This window comes from Euleptes europaea, chromosome 3 (genome assembly GCF_029931775.1).
Source record: "Euleptes europaea isolate rEulEur1 chromosome 3, rEulEur1.hap1, whole genome shotgun sequence".
Classification (NCBI taxonomy): Eukaryota; Metazoa; Chordata; class Lepidosauria; order Squamata; family Sphaerodactylidae; genus Euleptes; species Euleptes europaea.
This window is the reverse complement of record NC_079314.1, coordinates 97,410,020-97,429,130: the sequence shown is the minus strand read 5'-3', so window position 1 is coordinate 97,429,130 and position 19,111 is coordinate 97,410,020. Positions and strand designations below refer to the sequence as shown.

The 19,111-nt window shown below is 42.8% G+C and overlaps 1 protein-coding gene across 1 annotated transcript; it reads right to left on the bottom strand.

Annotated features, from left to right (window-relative positions):
- Positions 1 to 1,153: 1,153 nt before the first annotated feature.
- Positions 1,154 to 17,372, bottom strand: TCP11L2 (t-complex 11 like 2). The gene is made up of 10 exons (XM_056846745.1): positions 17,285 to 17,372; positions 11,403 to 11,574; positions 10,236 to 10,371; positions 9,672 to 9,792; positions 8,219 to 8,439; positions 6,351 to 6,487; positions 5,355 to 5,545; positions 3,890 to 4,071; positions 3,141 to 3,313; positions 1,154 to 1,403 (listed from the first exon to the last, which is right to left on the bottom strand). Exons 2-10 carry the CDS (start codon positions 11,536 to 11,538, stop codon positions 1,159 to 1,161), a joined length of 1,542 nt encoding a protein of 513 aa, XP_056702723.1. The 5' UTR covers positions 11,539 to 11,574; positions 17,285 to 17,372; the 3' UTR covers positions 1,154 to 1,158.
- Between the last annotated feature and the right edge of the window lie 1,739 nt (positions 17,373 to 19,111).

Here is a 19,111-nt window from a genome sequence, read left to right as displayed (position 1 = left end):
TGATTCGAAGGCTCTGTCCGTCAATATAACTTATACTGAGCTTCAAAAGACCTACTGAACAGAAGCAAAAGTATCAGGCCTATCCAGAGTCTATCCACACAGCCAAATCACTCCTCCAGAAGGTATACAATCACAAGGAGAAAATGTTACATGGGCAGTATATGAGGACTAATTAGTCTCCCTGTACACAGTACCAGTGCAGATGTAATGCTTCTGATCTCTAACCCTACTTAAGGGATAGCAGCAGGCTTCCTCCATCCTTCTGACAAAGGCCATAAATATGATTAATAATTATATTTGTATCTGTCTTAATGGTTTCCAACATGACTAGGGCTAGATGAAAATCCTGGTTATTGTTAACTGAGGTTAAGGTCAGGAAAGATGCCATCATTAACCACAGTTAAAGAGTGTTGGGGGAGGGCTGGCAAATGAAAGAAGGGACTTGCACTTGACTACTGAGCTATTGGCATGTATATACACTATTGTGTGGAGCAATTCAGTAGTTGCATCTAGCCAAAAAGCAGCAAGTGTTAATCGCTGTATGATTAAGGTACGTAACTGTCCCTGCATGCCTGAATCAGAATACCTCCAAACAAGTGTCGCAAGACATTTGCCTACAGTGGCATGTTGGTATGCAAAAAGGAGTGTTTGGGGGGGAGTGGGGGGGGGATAGAACAACTGGTCCTGTGACCTTACCTACAATAGGATCAATATAATCATTTAGATTGTTTTTCCTCTAGTTGCTAGAGGTCTTATCAATAACTGACCGCTCACATTTGTATAGTGTGCCATAAAAAGTGATATTTTAATTCAGATTAAATCTGACCTACAACCTTCTCTTTCATTGCACCAAAGATACTAGAGGAAGCACATTCGATTCTTGCTTTGGAGAAACCATTTACAGTAGACAGTAACAATAAATGTTATAATTCATCATTATAAACAGCAGTAATCCTATCAAACATATGTTTAAACTTAATAGCTTCCCAGGGATTTGAGGTACAGGGCCACCTTTATTTGAATGCAATTGCTAGGATCTGTTTCATTAGACATACACATTTCTCTCTCATTACCAATCATCGCTTGAAGCTATGCACATTCAGAAGAATAAATCACCACTATATAAACACTGTGAAGGGGGAAGAGGATTTACATATTTCAATTCTTAGAAGAGACAGCTTCTGCTATACTCGTTACTGGCTCGTTGAAAAGCAGTTTTCGAAAGATATTTGCATAGAACGGTCCATACACCTGTTTATTAAGGTTGACAATGTTGGCAAACTGAGATCCAATGCTCTCCACCTCAGTCTGAATCACAGCAAGGCCTCCTGGAATTGTGGGCATCGACTTCTCAAAGCATGGAGAGGCAAGCAAGCTTCTCATGTACAGCTGAATTCGCTTATCTGGACAAGGGATGAAGGAAAATTGCATTGTAATTCAAATTATGTATATCCTGCCTTTTTACCAAAGTCAACCAAGAAATAATTTAAAACAACAACAACAAAATAAATGTATAATCAATCAGCACTGATAACACCACAACAGGTCAAACTAACTTTCCCTTGTGTCTTTCAGCCCAGGGACTATCAAGTTCTAAATACAAATGAAGTGTTGTTCTTTGTGAGTCCTGATATTTCATCTTCCTTTTTTCTTCTGATGCTTTTGAGTTTGGGGGTTTAATGTGTTCTGCTGTGCCACATAGGGTTGCCAGCTCTCTCTTGGGAAATTCCTGGAGATTTGGGGCTAGTGCCTGGGGAGAGCAGAGTTTGGGGAAGGGAGTGAGCTCAGTGGGCATGGAATGTCACTGTAGGACTTCCATTTCTCCTAGACTTTATTGTACCACATACCGTCAACCCTCTGAAGTCGCCATTTCCTCCAGAGGAACCAATTTCTGTAGTTTGGAGATGAACTGTAATTCTGGGAGAACTCCAGGCCCTACCTGGAAGTTGGCAACCCTAGTGCTATGGGGCTTGCAGAAGGTTTCTGCATTTTCTGTAAAGCCCAATTTAAAGCTGGTTTTAACATTCACATGTAGATCTCCCCCAGGATCAATGTTTTAACACTGTACTAATCAGATTAGGCATCTGGATGCAAAGGCAGCCAAGCCTTAGGATGCCAGATTGCTGTCAGATCTTTCCTTTATTGAGCCTGTATCACCACATCTGCCCCAGCCAACCAATGCACTATTTAGAAGAACAGCTGGTTTTTATACCCTGCTCTTCTCAACCTTTAAGGGACCTCAAAGCGGCTTACAATTGCCTTCCCTTCCCCACAACAGACACCTTGTGAGGTAGGTGGGGCTGAGAGTTCAGAGAGCTGTGTCTAGTCCAAGGTCACCTAGCAGGTTTCATGTGGAGGAGTGGGGAAACCAACCCGATTCTCCAAATTAGAGTCCACCACTCTTAACCACTACACCACGCTGGCTCTCACAAAAGAGTTAGAAGGCAGTTACACATAATCTAGAAGTTACATTTTTAATACTGATTAATCTTGAATATACCCAGGAACACATACTTGAATCTTGCTTCTTCCTCTCTCAGAATTAGGGTTCCCATTTTCCCGGTATTGACAGGCAATTGACCGGGCTGCCTGCCAATCCTTAGCTGGTCAGCAGGTGGAAGCAGGCCAGCTGAAGTGGGGGAGGAATCCACGTGCCGAGCTTGATGATGTCACTTCCAGGATTACCCGGAAGTGCCGACATCGTGCTAGGGACGCTCTAGTACTCTCCCCCCAAAATTCTATGGTCATCATGCCAGGCACACGGATCGCCATCCCAACGAAGCTTTCGCTGGTTGCCAGGAGGGACCTGGCAACCCTACTCAGAATCCATCTCACCTTGAAGTCCAAAATGGCATCCTCTCCATTCTCTTCATCATTAGTAGGAAATAATGGGGGGGTGAGGAATGCAGTGGCCTACATCAGACAGGGAAGTGTCTAAAGAGGGGATCTTGTGGTTGCTAGGCAACTGGTAACAGCAGCAGCCAATTCAACCCCAGTCAGTGGGCACCATGGCACCCAAGGGCACCATGTTGAGGACCCATGCTATCATGACTGGAAGATTTTATTTTATAAGCACCAAGTAAATTTAAGTATAGCATTAATCAGTAAGACTCCCATAGTCCAAGAGTTACATTACTAACCAATTAAGGAGCTGATTGCATTATCTTCCTCTATGATGTTGCAGATCTGACCCACTAAATTTTCATGAACTTCTTTATTTAGTGGCGGGAAACCCCTCTCAGTTAATGACTGGTTTATTTCACTACATGTCTGAAGACCTATGGCAGTAAGAGCTTCTTTCAAATCAAAGGTCCTGCAAAAAACAACAACCCAGAAATAACATTAACTCAGTCAGGTATGTTATAGTCGTGTTAAGACTAGTTGTGTTAAAGTGGAAAGAAACTGCAAAAATCTCTTTGGTTACTTATGTTTAAAGCAATTCACATAATTTATGTAGAGTTTAGACAGCAGCCTTCCATCCTCATGAACACATGAAGCTGCCTTAAACTGAATCAGACCCTTGGTCCATCAAAGTCAGTATTGTCTACTCAGACTGGCAGCGGCTCTCCAGGGTCTCAGGTAGAGGTCTTTCAAATCACCTACTTTGCCCAGTCCCTTTAACTGGAGATGCTGGGGATTGAACCTGGGACCTTCTGCATGTCAAGCAGATGTTCTACCACTGAGTCCCTCCTCCTCCTGCTTTACCACTGAAGTAGAAAATGGAATGTGTGAGGACAGTCTTTGGGAAAAGCAAGACATTCTCACAGGAATCCACACTGATCCCACACAAGTCCCTGTCAGGACATTTATAATTAATTTTAGAACACACCCCACACTCAAGTCCACCTATTGCTAGTTTCCTTTTCTTAAAAACACCACCACCACTTACTTCTTATTCATTCCATCAAGCAGGATGAACAAAATCCTCTTTTGTCTGTCTTCAAAATCTGGAATTCCTTCAATAGCTGTACCCACCATGTTGCTTGTTATGAGAGAAACACAAGCCACAACCTTCAACTGATTCAGTTTCTCTGACAGTTCCTGAAGGCGGCCTTCATCTGTCACCAGTGTCTGGAACAATTGTTTAGAAAAGGATGTGTCATTACTACAGCAATCAAACGTCTGGTACAATTTAACATTAAAAATGTGTTTTTACTAGGAGACCAATTCTGATGAGATATTCTCTCAAATAAGTTCGTTCAGTCAGAAAAAAAAAATAGTCTCCGTGGAATATAGCTACCAAGAATTGTACAATATTCAAAAAGCCTGTGCTATAATATTTACATTCTGATGTTTGGCATAAAGATTCAGAATTTGTTTCCAGTTTTTCTGAGCACTGTACAACATCTCATCTCAACTGTATGTACCATGTTTTCTCAAATAAAAATTAATGGCTTCCATCAGCTTTGATGAGAGAAAGCAAACACAGCAGGTAAGAGAGACAGGTGTTTCATCCGTAACTAAGGGCTAACCTCAGTTAAATGGATCCACATGCATTTATTTCATATGTTCATACATTTGTGGGTAAAGCACGTGTATGAATGTATGTTTTTTAAAAGGGAATGGGGGGATCTGTGGAGCTAAATCCAACTCCCTGTTCATGCCTCATCTCACCCCATTCCACTGCTTTAAGAACTTTTTTTCTAGATCTGCTTGTTTGTTTTTTTAAATCCGAGCCAGACTAGGAAAAATGTGTTTCAAACAATAGAACTCAGTAAAATAAGAAGGGGATAGGACAGGCGTTTACTCCATGTTGAATACACCATTTTCTATTAAAAAAAAAAAAATCCCCCCAAATGGACAGACACATGGACAAATATATCTCTTATTTGATACAAATAATGACTTATCAAATTCAAGGTATACATAATTATCATACAACAAAATTTAAAAACCCCAGCTAACATAGAAGAACACAACATTTTCATTAGTCAGTGACAGTCAACACAAGAAGACACATACAGTCTACAAAAAGATTGAGAGAGTGTCATAGGCTGCTATTGGATAGGACCTGTGACATGACTATAGACACATAATCACTCTCACTTCCTCATGTCCATGTATGTTCAGGAATTTAAACAATTTTTACTCTATGTCTTTAGCAGTTGAACTAGATGTATAATGAGAAAGATTATTATTAAGCTACTTTACTTCTCCCTCAGAAGTGGGAGTATGATTCTGGAGAGGCAACATATACATTCCCTAAATAAAAATACTAATAAAATAAGTGGCAAAGAATCTTACCTGCAAGCAATGTTACTTTCATTACATGGGGGCGGACTACTGAGAGAGTATTGTACTAAGGGGGAAAGGTTTTTTAAGCCCTTGCACAGTGAATAGTATTCACATTTTACCTCAGGAATTATCTTTTTCTGATAATCCCATTTCAATAATTTCAAGAAGCTGTTGGTTAGCACCAGAGTAGGGCTCAGATTTGGTTTTGAGATCCCACCAGCACCAGAGGATGAAGATGCTTCACAGGAAACAGAAGACAGTTCATCCTGTATAGATTCCCTTATCCATTCTGTCGTCAGGTCCAGGGCACCTAAACAGTCCAAGACAGTGGAGAAACTTCCATTAACTGTTTTGCTTGCTACAGGAATTACTGCACATTTGAGCAAATAGCCCTGTGGGGTATAGGGCAACCTCATGGCAAAAGGGAGGTGAAACACAACAGTTGGGAAAAGCTGCAGAGTTTTTTGGCCACAATCACATCATGGGGGAGTGGTTGCAATATTGCACACGTTGTGCTGAGATGCCATCACACTACTGCGGTGTGGGCTGCATCTGCTGCAGAAAGAGCACTGGATGTTTTGTGATGCAGGCGCTGATGGTGCAGGTTCTACCACCACGACACCCTCTGGTAAGTTCCTCAATAAATGGAACACTGGAGCCTCAAGAAAAGAAAATGTGATTTCACTTGTGCTCATCTCTCATCTCCCTCCTTGCTGTTGCTAGTTTGCAATACATGCAACTGCTTTCAGAGCAAGTTGGCTTCCCATGCAGGAGGAGCTTCATCACTCCCTCCCTTCCATCCTTTCGCTACCAGAAAAGGGCTGTGGGGCAGGGAGGGCTGTGGTGTAGTGGTTAAGAGTGGTGGACTCTAACCTGGAGAACTGCCCCAGAGCTGATTCTATCCCCACATGAGCTTTGAGGGCATATTAAACATGAGTTGGGTTGCAGTTTCCCCCAATGCAATTTGCATTTAACATATCATCTAATCAGACCCCCAGTAAGGAGGACGAAGATGCAAACCCCTTCTTGAGCCTCTCCTAAGCTACAGGCCCCAAGGCATCTACCTGCATTCCCAGGTCACTGGCTACACCCTCCTATGTCAACAAAGAACATACTTGGTGTTTCTTCAAGTATTTCCTGGAACTTTGCTCGTTCATAATCCACCAAGTTGTGCTGAAGGTGAGGTCTAAGACTCTGAATAATAAAATTAACCATATCCGTCATCATGAGATCCAGAACATGGAATATTTGCCTGAAAGGATAGAAACAAGTCTGCAGTGTGCATCATGGAAGAAATCTCTTTACATACCACTGAATAGCAGCCCTCTTTTGACCACACAGTAGACAGATCTACACACTTATCTCAGTCCCCCAGCAATTCACTTTAGGAAAAAGACAACTGCCCCACCCTCAAGTTAAAATCTGGCACTGTAGAACAACTATTATTAGAACTTCTTTGATGATTCATGCACTTGTATGCCTCATTAAGCAATACAGCATACATTTATGCCCAGGGTAATTCCAATCGCCACTTTGGGGTCAGGAAGCATTTTTTCCTCCAGGCCAGATTGGCCAAGGATCCTGGAGGGGATTTTTTTTTGGCCATCTTTTGGGTGTGGAGTAAGGGGTCACTGTGTGTGTGTGTGTGTGTGTGGGGGGGGGGAAGTAGCTATGAATTTCCTGTATTGTGCAGGGGGTTGGACTAGATGACCTTGATGTTCCCTTCCAACTCTATGATTCTATGATCTTATGTTAAACGTTCACAAAACACAGAATTGTCTCCACTGATTACTAAGGGGAAAACCATAACATAACAGCATGCAAAGCAGCTAAGACCTACTGAAATCACCTGGAGACAAAAGTTACCTTCCACATCATGTTTTACATCATTCCAGAAAGTAGTGCTGGGATACAGATCCTGAAAGGCTACTCCTAGTGCAGAGAGATTACTCCATGGCAATGCCTGCATTCTTCTGACAGCAGTAACATACCAACCTTACCCACAAGATATGATTATAGCACGGGATGACTTATAATGGGTGGATGTTCTATTTAGCATTATATTAATGCAAAGCCAAATTCTGTATCGGCAATATGATAACCCACCCCTAAGTAATGGAAGAGGAGAAGTGGGCCAAGGACTTTGGGGGGGGGGCAAGGGTACAAAATTCTAGGCCCCTGCCACCATGGCCCAGGGGGCCAAGAAAGATGCTGCTTGGGGACACATATGGTTCTCCCTATCTCTGGGTATCCTCACAACAACCCTGTGAAGTGGGATAGGCTGAGAGAATGGCTGGTCAACAGTCACAAGGTGAGCTTCATAACTGAGTGGGATATGAACCCAGTTCTCCTCACTCTGTGAGAACAGATTTGTAGAAAAAAAACAAAATCCAACCAAAGTGCAGGTCTGGATGCACTGAGCCAGTGTGTTGTACTGGGTAGAGAGGTGGACTAGGATCTGGGAGAACCACGTTTGAATTGGCCATGGAAGCTTGTTGGGTAACCTTGGGTCAGTCACACACTCTTATCCTAACCTTCCTCACAGGTTAGTTGTGAGGATATAACGGAGGCAAGGATAACTATATAATTTGCTCTGGGCCTTCACTAGGAAGAAATGCAAGTTATAAATGAAGTAAATATAATAAATAAATAAGCTCATAGGTGTGTGGCATAGTGGTTAGAACAGCAGCCAGGTTCAAATTCCCAACCTTCCATGAAACTCACCCTGAGCCAGTCACCTTCAGCCTAACCTACCTCAGAGGGCTGTTGTGAAGATAAAATGGAGGGGGAAACTATATATACCAATTTGATCTCTTTGGCAAAAGGGAGGGATAGAAACATAATAAGCTGATTTACAATTTCGTCCTAGAGCAATTCAAATAGCTTATTTAAAAATCAAAGTATTTAAGTAATTCTTTGGCTTTGGGGAGGGAATGCTGTAAAGCGATGGAACAGCATTTAAAGAAAGCAATTACACACCAACCTCAATAAGGCTACAATATTCCCAGTGGCTTTTAACTGGTTTACATCATTATCTCTTACTGGAGCACAAAGTTTCCCCATTGTGCTAATGACATAGTTTGCAAGGCCCTGGATGTCAACCGCGTCATGCTGGGCCTGCTGCCTTATGAGGTCTGCATCGAGGACCTCACAGATTTGGCTTCGCATCCTGTTTGCACCAGGGTTCAGAAACGAAAGAAGAATCTGCAATGTTAAAAGTGAAAAGCAAAACAAAACACAAGCCAGTTAAGATCTATCAGTCACAGCTAACGGCCCACAACTGTAATTTCTGATATAACATGTACAGTGACCACTTGCAAGAAAGATCAGACCTTCTGTTCTTTCAGTGGTATCATGTAAAAAAAAATGGGAATTCCATTAGGGCTGGTTTGTCTCCTACTTACATGAGAAGCTGCACCCACCAGTCCCTGTCTACCTTTGTATCTGGGATACATGCCTGGCAACCAGTAGGACAGCGGCGGCGGCGGGGGGGGGGGGGAGCCACTGGCAACGGTGTGATGTCACTTCCAGGTGTGATGTCACTTCCAGGAAAACCCATCGGTCCTCTCTAGAAATTGCCAGAAACTCTGGAAAAACTATAGTGTTCCCGGCAATTCCTAGAAAGTAGTGTGCCATCACTTCCTGGTTTCTCCCAGAAGTGACATCATATTGTTGGGCAGCCTGCCAGCCATTTCCCCACCTCCCACTACTCCTTTGAGCAGTGGGGGTAATGAGAGGTGGGGGAATCCCCTCCCACGGGGGTGCTGGCAATCTTAGAGTCACCCTACGCAAACACTGTCCTTTAAAATAATTGGCATCATATAGAAACTACATTTGGATGTAAAACAGGCACACACCTGTTGGTGAGTAAAAGAGCCAGTTTACTTAAAAATAAACATTATTGTGCCTTAGAGTATATCGCTTCAGTTTTCATCATTTGTTTTGTCCTGCGATACAGACTTTCTAGGCTGTGCACTCCAGAGATTTAGAACAGGGGTGTGGCAACACCGCTTTAATTATAGGGCTAGGGCAAGATTAGTAAAACTATTACTTATATTGGTTCTTGTAGGTTATCCGGGCTGTGTAACCGTGGTCTTGGAATTTTCTTTCCTGACGTTTCGCCAGCAACTGTGGCAGGCATCTTCAGAGTAGTAACACTGAAGGACAGGAGACAGGAGACACTGTCCTTCAGTGTTACTACTCTGAAGATGCCTGCCACAGTTGCTGGCGAAACGTCAGGAAAGAAAATTCCAAGACCACGGTTACACAGCCCGGATAACCTACAAGAACCAATGAACTCTGACCGTGAAAGCCTTCGACAATATTTATTACTTATATATTATTTTATTATATTTCTAACCCGCCCTCCCCCGGCCAAAGCCAGACTATAAACGTGGCACAGGTGAAGAGACACCGAAATCAAAGGCTAGACTTGCCTCTTTAATTTCTTCAAACAGCTTGATAGCGTGCTCATATTCAGGAGGATCTTCATTGAGGTCTTCCTCCAAACGATCCCAGAATGCTTTGTGTACAATTTGTTTCACCCTTCCAGGCAAACTATAGGAGGGGGGGGGGAAACCCACAAACTATAAAGAACTGAGAAGAAGAAACCGTCACAAAAATTCGAGCTCTTTGCTTGTGGAAAAGCACCAAATGGTTATTAACTGCAAGATCCACGCTCAAAATTTGATAAATCAGTAAAATAGGCTGGGAGGGTTAAAGAGAGGAAGGCACTGCTTATAATTATGTTGAAACAATCAAGAGAATATCAAAGAACAAATTTTTCCTTGCAACCTCCCTTTTCTCATGTGCATAGATCATATTATGACATGGCCCTTTAGAAGCTAGACTGATGGTTACCAGCAGCAGAGCTATTTCCCCTTTAGGACTCCCTTCCCAATGCAAGTCATCTGCGGCTTGCTAAAATTTATTTAAAAGACAGCTCCTGCATGAGCAGCATCTGAATTTTAAGCTGTGGTTTTTAAGAGCTTCTAGATTACCTATTCTGTGGGAGCTTAACGCGCTGCAAATGAAAATTCTCATTTACGGCAATTTCATGAGCCAGAGTCAGGTCGGACAAGTTTCTTGCCGCTGCCATCATTTCGTCAAATGTTACCACATTGGGAGGGCTTGTTGCTGGAATAAAGGGAAGAAATGCATATCAGACTGAGATGAAAACAAGAGATGTGAAAACTAAACATCCATAATTTTATTTCTTAATGGGCCCTCCTAAGCAGAGCTGCCAGAAAATCAAATCTGGGGCAAAAAAGTGCACTTGTCAGACCATTCAAGGGCCTTACTGTCTTTTAGGTGCCAGAACAAGACATTTCTTTTTACCCAGGCTTTTAAATATGTTTTTATTAGTTTGTTTCTAGGCTGAGAATTGCTTTATGAGACTGGACTGTTAATAATTCAATTTTAAAACTATAGGCAGATTTATTTTTTTACAGGTACAGTTTTGTAAGCGATCATAAGCTGGTTGTTTGGAAAGGCAGCATAGAAATGTTCTAATCGAATAACTAACAATGGTTTGTTAGATATGAGATTGTCCCCTTGGCCTTGCAGACTTCCACATTCTTTGGTGTACAGCTGTGATAGTGAGGACTGCCTGGCTTCTGAGAAACCAGTTTGTCATTAAGTAGAAATTGAACAAAACTACAAACTGTAGTTTGTTGTCCTGCTATGAACTAGGATTCCACAACAAGGTTCAGTCCTATTTCTTGGAAGCCAGAAAGTTTTTCACTGGCACACACAAGGGGAGGAGGAAACATGGGAACCAGAGACTTGTTCTCTCAACAAACAAACCATGGTTTGTTCGTTATGGTTGAACTTGTTTGCTTCTGTGTAATTGCCATGGGACACCAAGTGCAGTGGAGAGGATTTGGGAGTATTTTCTGGGATGTACAGTCAGTATATGTCCAGCTCTTCAAATGAACAAATCCTAGAACACACTCAGTACTCTCCTGCAGATGGACACTGCAGGAAAACATTGGTAGTAATGGCTTTCAAGGAAGCTTGCCCACTCTTAATCTTTTCACTGAAGAATACTAGTGGACTTCCAACGGACCCCAGGGTTTATCAAGCACAATTAACTGCCAACTCTGCAAAAACCTCTGACTTTAAGTTACGCATCTCACACTATGTGCAAGTGATTCATGCTTGCTTACAAGCTGGGGAGCTGGGCTTGCTTGAAGAGTCACTGGTAAAACTTTGCCTTGAATATTCGGAATCACTGGAAGAAGCTGCACTTTCGGACAACCTTGATGAGTCGCTGTCGCTGTTCTGCTCATCATTGAGAGGCATCGTGGGTCAACCTTTGCTGACCAGAGTATGCAGAACCTGAAAAGACCAGCCGAGTCATCTAAACCAGTCTATTTTCTAAAAGTCACTTTTAAAAAAATCAAACAAGCGATATGGAAAAAGCACCCATGCAATACAAAATATAAATAAGGAAGGCTGGCCAACTGTATATTCCATTTATCTGATTTCATTTTTTTAAGCTGCAGTTGCATCAGGCAATCAAATTGCTTGGCATGCTTGATATTAGGTTTTTATAGCTAGAAACTACAAATTGGCTTGTTCTGCATAGTGCTTAGAGGCCTTCTTAGGAACCTTCACCCCCCAGTATAAAGAGGAAGTCTGTAATTATTAGTAATCCCTGGTTCTACAGCTAAAAACCTATATTCTGCGGCAGCTGGAGTTCCCAAATTGATTTTCAGAGGAGACCAACGTACAGTGCATTACAGTAGTCTAGTCTTGATGTCACCATGGCATGGATCCAGGTGGCCAGATAAGCCATATCAAGGCAAGGGCCATTTTTTGAGCTAGGTTGAGTTGGAAAAAAGTCTTCTTTGCAATGGCATTAATTTGCTTCTCCAGCAATAATATTGGGTCTAGTATAACCCTGAGGCTCTTAAATGAGTTGGCAATGGTCAGCTGAACCCCATCGAAAAGTGGGGAGCATGTTATATCATGTTGGGGAGGAGTCAGAAGACATGCATGTTTTCATTCTCTTGCTGACACAGAGATGGGTTAACGGGCATTTTCCTACAGCTGTGCAGATACAGAACGCTAGGCATTATTGTATTGTATTCAGGTAGAGATGCTTTGCTTATGTGAGGTAAACAAGAATGACAGTTACTTTGGTTAATTACTTGGAAAGATGAAGAAAGCCAAAGGAAAGCCAATGGCTGAGATTTAGTCCCTCACTTCTGAAGTATAGGATGAAAGGTGGCCTTAAATCTGCAAACTCTGTTGAAGAAACACGCCAGCTTTTGACACTGAAGCTCCTCCAAATTACCCATCTTTAAACTTCCTTATTTTTAACTGATTAAAGGAGAAGACTGCTTTAATGTTTTAAGTATGGCAGAGGGGATTTGAAAGAACAGTTGCTTACACATTGGGGGTGGGGGGAGAAATGATTCTGTCAGTTTCCAGTGTCTTGGAAAAAGCCACCTTTAGTAGACTCCTATTGATCGGCTCCCCTATCAACAACAGCATAGTTCCTTCCCCCAACCACAGAGCAGTTTTGCAATCGTTTTTGATAATGTTCATGAACATATTTTGGACGGTACACATATAAGCTATATGTAACACTTCAAAACCTGTTCTTATATATAGCTCATCAGAAGCCCAAGGAGAAGAGCAGGACTCAGTGATGATCTAATATGTGATTTGCATACACATTCACCTGTAAGGCAATTCACTCTGTAGCCTGTGTGAATTTTGGGTGGCACTGTGATTTAGCTACAAATATTTTAAGTGACTACAAGTGCAATCATGAGCAGTGTAAGGCTGCAAAGCCTAAACAGACTTACTAGGAAGTAAGTCACGCTGAATCTACTTAAAGAGTAATTCTGCATAGGATTGTACTTGTGCTTGATTCTGTGACTAAAAGCATTGTCAGACAAGCAGGAACCTGGCTTCCAGGGGGTTGTTAAGAAGGTTCTCTGGGTCTGCTAGTCACGAGAGTCATGACTCTGAGGATGTCATTAGCTCTTGGAAGGGAAGAAAAGCCAAACATTTTGTCACTGAGGATCATTCAAAGGTTTATAGCAACCTACCTAAAGTTACTGAATGACCGTCTCACAATTGTGCAGAAACTGACGCCGTTTTCCTACAATTAAAAAAAAAGCAGAAATGATTAGATTCAATATTTAGCATTTCTAGAGCATTTCAGAGGGTTGCATTATTGTAACAATCTTTGCAGCAGCTCTGTAAAAATGGGAGGTGGGAGTGAGGTGGGGTTTGTTGAAGGCCACCCAGTGAGATTAGAACTCAGGGCTTCATAGTTTTCATTCTGAGCCATTACACAACACCAGCTCTCATTCTTGGAAGGCCAGCCGTTTTAAAGAGCAGCTGCTACTACGTTTAAAGTAGTATTAGGAAACAATGTGGCTCAGCAGCAGACCCTCTACTTTGCATGCTGAAGGTCCCAGGTTCAGTCCCTGGCATCTCCAGTTAAAGGGGCCAGTTAGCGGGAGATGAGAAAGACCCCTACCTGAGACCCTAAAGAACTGCTGTCAGTCTGAAGAGACAAAACTGCTAGAGCAAGGGTCTGACACAGTATAAGGCAGCTTCATGTGTTCAAGTTTACACCTGTCAGGACTTAAATGCGGCGAGATAATTTCCTTCTTCCTGAAGAGCAGTTAATTCCAGTGTAGTGCAGATGACTAAAAGTCTAGCCCTGCAACTCGTGTAGGACAGGAAGTGATTATTCCATCTCATTTGGAGCTCCCCGTGGAATTTAGATTATCATACTGCAGATACTCCAAGTATGTCGTGGCTGCGAGCCAACGAATTTAATCTTGCATCAGGTGCCAGAAGTCAAAGTTAGATCTCTTGCTTACAAGACAGAAATTTGCCAGATGTCCCTCACTTTAAGGAACCTTCATTTATTCTCGCTACTGCCAACAGGGGAACAGAAGGAGCTCACCCATAGAGACGGGGGGGGGGAGGTAAAAATACCCCTTTCCGTATTGGACAGCTCAGGTTCAGGGCTACACTTGTAGTCTCTTGTTCACCTGAGTTCAAGTCCAGGTAAGCAAGCAGATAACTATTCCTCTAGCTCAGAATCGAGAAATTTGGCATTATTACACTACCAATGAGGGGGAATTTCCTAATATATTGTCGAAGGCTTTCACGGTCAGAGTTCATTGGTTCTTGTAGGTTATCTGGGCTGTGTGACCGTGGTCTTGGTATTTTCTTTACTGACGTTTCGCCAGCAGCTGTGGCAGGCATCTTCAGAGGAGTAACACTGAAGAGTAACTGAAGGAGTAACTGAAGGAGTAACACTGGAGAGACACTGTCCTTCAGTGTTACTCCTCTGAAGATGCCTGCCACAGCTGCTGGCGAAACGTCAGGAAAGAAAATACCAAGACCACTGTCACACAGCCTAGATAACCTACAAGAACCAATTTCCTAATACTTTATTCTGCTAATGCATCCCTCCTCTTTCCACAACTCCTTGCAGATTGCCGTATCATCCCTCTAATAGCAAAGATGACGACCCAATCAGTAGGACAAGGGAAGGGATTCTGAGGGGACTCACGTGAACATATGAAGCTACCTTATTCGCTAAATCAGAACGTTGGTTCATCAAAGTCACTATTATCTACTCAGACTGCAAGTAGTTCTCTGGGGTTTCAGGTAGGGGTCTTTCACATCCCGTTACCTGGTTCTTTTAACTGGAGATGAACTTGGGAACTTCTGCATACCAAGCAGATGCTCTACCAAATAACAGATAAGCACTGTGCATGCCCATATTAGTAATCATATTAGTGACAGCAGTCCAGCATCCATTTAAGAAGGCAAAAAACTGAACTCTGAGTGGAAAGGAAATTGGCATGCTGAAGCTCCTAACAGTTTTAAGTATCCTGGAAGGGGGCATAATGACCAAGGATAGGCACAATGAGGCATGTTCCCCCCCCCCATCTTAATTCCCCATCCCCAACCGGATGCTCTAAACTTGAAGGGGCACCAAATAACTCAAAGCTGAAAGAGCACTAAAGGGAATTTGGTTCACACTACATTGCACTGCTCAGGTTCAGATGAGAAGCTCCCCATTTGCTTTGCTTCTGACCTCAGTTGTTGGGGTAATTTTGATACAATGCTAGACTGTTAAAGTCTAGGTGAGCAGAAAACTGTTTCCACAGTCCAAAATTAAACAGTTTTTCACTACTGCCTTTTGGGAGGAGATACCCAACCGCTGATTTTCCTCTCTTATTCCTGCAATTCCTTACACACCCCAGTATTATAGAATGTGATAAGTATATTTTGTTTCACAACTCTAAGATGTGTACCAAAGTATGGAGTAGATGCCAACATTCAGATTCTTAAACGCACCCACCCCAACACATACAAACAAGCCTTAAAAAAAAATCTCAAAGCATAAAGAATTACTGAACAATGAGATCCACAATTTGGCTAAGGTTGCCAAACTCCGTGTGGGTCCTGGAGTTCTCCTAGAATTACATCTGATCTCCAGATTGTAGAGATCGATTCCCTTGGAGAAAAGGGTAGACTCTATAGTTCCCCCTTCTTCCCAGACTCCACCCTCCCCAGGCTCTGCCTCCAAATCTCCAGGAATTTCCTAACCTGGAGTTGGCAACCTTAAGCTTGGTCCATTTGGGTTTGTGACATAAGCACATCAGCGCAGTTGCAAACTGACATTGTGATTCACTGTCATTATGACAACGAGAAACTCATTAAATTATTGGGCAGTCATAGCAACAGTGACACATTCGCCTGTTCATGTCAAACAGTTTTGACAGAGCAAAGTTTGGTTCTCAAACAGTATATGAGGTGGCAGATCTGTGCCTGGACTGTACCACCTCAGGCTGTGTGTGGGGGTTCACATGAAACGTAGAATGTAGACAACACACAGGCAACTCATTACCTTGTGTGAGAAAAGGAAGAAGAATTTCTATGTCTAGGAATGTTTCTCTTTTCCATGGAAGACCCTTCCATCACAGGAGGTCCATTTTACAACCTAAAACGGTATAATCTAGGTAGAGGTTTACCACCTCACCTGCTGTTTGTAAGAACCAAGCCAAGGATACAGAGGCCAATTGGATGGGGCATGGTTGTTATCACACTGAACAGCTGGTTCCAGTTCCTGACTGCACAGGCTTATACAGAAGGATGGATCCAGCACAGTTTCTCTGTAGTTGCAAGGACTTCCATCCATGGGCAGAAACTTTCATGGATCCCTCTCCAGCAGCAGCCCCAAATGTCTCCCATTCTGTCCTGGGGGGCAGAGGACCCCCTCAGGAATAGGATTTCAGGCTGCTACAAGGAGGTAGGAGCCCCCAAAGCTGTGCCCTGCAGGCAGAAGTCCTTGCACCTGTGGAAGCACCACGCTGGGTCTAACACGACTGAGTCTGGAAGTCAAAGTCCTCAGCCTTCACTCATCCCTTCCATGCATATGCATACAGCAGAACACAAACTGCCAAGACTAGTATTCCTTTTGGGGGGGGCATAGTTATCCCAAGGTTCCTACCGGTGTCACTTTACAATGGTAGATGTCAGCAAGATTCTTTCCAGTCAGCAAGATTCTTTCCAGAGATAATTCAAACAACCTGTAATGCCAATATGTGGAGTATCAGATTCTAATCTACTACCAAGGCCAGCACTGGACAGCTTCCATAATGCAGTCCATTCATATTTGCCACGTGGATAAAAGGAAGGATCTGCAGAACCACTACAAAGAGGTCTCTACATGCTTTACTCAGCCTGATAAACATTTCCTGAGCACAATTTAGGTCAGATAACAGGGGACAAAAACCAGCGTCCAAAAACATAGCTTCATTCTCCCTAGCATTACACTCTTCCTTTAGAAGGGGCAGTGAAATGCTATCACCAGCATAGACATAGTGTTCCAAAGAGTTGTTGTGAGAGCTATTTTAAGCAGAAAGAGGGAGAGGCACACACCTACATACACAGATCATAGGATAAAATAGCACCACACTTCAATGGGTACAGTAAACCATGGTAAATTGGAGACCACACTACATTTTGGATAGCCTTGCCCATTCTTTTCAGCCCGTACCTGCTCAGGAATTCTCCCACATACAGGATCCGATGCAACTTACTGGAGGTTGCACTTCCAATGTTCTGTGCATTTAAGGTCCTTGCTTGGCAATTCTGCAGACTGGGACAGACAAAAGAAAACAGATTTGTTTGCAAAATGCACAATTCCATTGTGTACCACACCCACTGAACAGGAGCTGCCTTGTTTGTACCGAAGGAATTTCAGTGATGGTTTAGATTTTATTGTTGCAATTTTATGACAATGCCATTGTTAACTTCAGTAAACAAAATTAATTTGGAACATATACTCTACAGTCATCCATTAATGACCAGGCACAAACACTGAAGCCATGCTGATATCCTCTCCAAAAGAATACAGCCCTTCCATTAAGTGGATTCAACTGCATTACCCAGAGCTTGGATCTAGCCCATGTACATGTGCTCACAGAGAGCCACTGAGGTTTCAAATGCTACCGTTTATGAATTCTGGTTTTCCCTAGTGTACTTGGTATTTCAGGTTAACAATTTCCGAGCAGGCACCAACATCTCCATGCTAGCTTTGCTTGGACTGCCTTTCTTCTTGTACAATGATTGATATCAGATGGATCATTAGGAGTCAGGCTGTTTCATGCTTTGAACTTGGATGTTTTGGGTGCCTCTGGTGGAGGATAAGTCATGGCTATATAAGGGAAAATAAGGCCACGATGCTCTTTGGGGCCCTTGCTCTTTGGCTCCACCTTGCAAGCACTGCCAACTCCATTAGCTCCCCTTGACTAAGCTGACATAAATATTTTTACGTTATGCCTGGATCCTTGCCTGAGCATCGGTCCATTTGGTCTGTTCCTATTTTTCTTTCCAGTTTCTCAAACTCTGCCTTAGAGGGATCGCTTGGCTCCTGACCTCGGCTGCCCATGATCCAGACTCCATGGTACTTCTTCCTCCGATCAGTATTCTATCCAAGCCCCCAACTTATGGTTTCTGACTTGCCCCAATGGTCCACTGAGTGCCCGCTCCTCTTCTGATGGGATTCATATCTCAGGTCCTGTGACTTTGCTACCGACAGTGATGTGACCCACTGGCACTCAACTAGATCACCCTCCAGAGCATCTATTTTCTCCAGGAGAACTGATCTCTGTAGCCTGGAGATGAGCTGTTATTCCAGGGGATCCCCAGGTCCCACCTGGAGGCTGGAATCCCCAGCTTAACAGCCCTTCCAAACCATGTGACTGTTTATTCAAGTGAGTCCCACAAAGTCAATAATATTACTGAGTTGTAATGAGAACATAGAAAGACCCTCCAGGTACACCCAAAGGACTGATCTCAGCTGCTTATGAAATCACTCAACAGATTTATTTTATACAATTTGGGCCTAGAGGCCTTAAGTGCAGCTACTCACCAAGGTGCTTACGACCTCTCTTCCAAACATTAACTCTTTATTAACGGGATCATCCTCACTTTTTACCACACTGGGGTCAACAAACATGGAGAAAATCCATACCCCTTCAGTTGGTCCTTCATTTGACAAAAACCATAGTCCTTAGTGGCACCATGAAGTTGTCATTTATGCATTTCTATTTGTAAACTGCCTTGACCACCATATGTGACAGAAAGTTGGAATAAAAATCTTGTAAATAAACAAATATCAAAATTAGCACCTGAAAGTCCATTCATGGAAATTCTGTTTGATAAGTCCTCCAAGGCCTAACATGGTCCATCGATTTGCTAGGACTCTCATTTGGTTTTTGTCAGTTATGGTCCAGCTGACTAGGCTATATTTTCTTTACAGGACATAACATACACATCTCAGTTTACTAATAACATGGTCTTGTCTATAGTTCAAATTATG

What these genes read in the sequence shown, in the direction of transcription:
- TCP11L2 (XM_056846745.1), bottom strand. Translation starts at nt 11,538, where the DNA reads ATGCCTCTCAATGATGAGCAGAACAGCGACAGCGACTCATCAAGGTTG. An exon ending in CAAGCCCAGCTCCCCAGCTT is followed by an intron (nt 10,372 to 11,402) that starts GTAAGCAAGCAT and finishes CCTTTATTCCAG; the next exon opens with CAACAAGCCCTCCCAATGTG. An exon ending in AGAAAAAGATAATTCCTGAG is followed by an intron (nt 4,072 to 5,354) that starts GTAAAATGTGAA and finishes CAATTGTTCCAG; the next exon opens with ACACTGGTGACAGATGAAGG.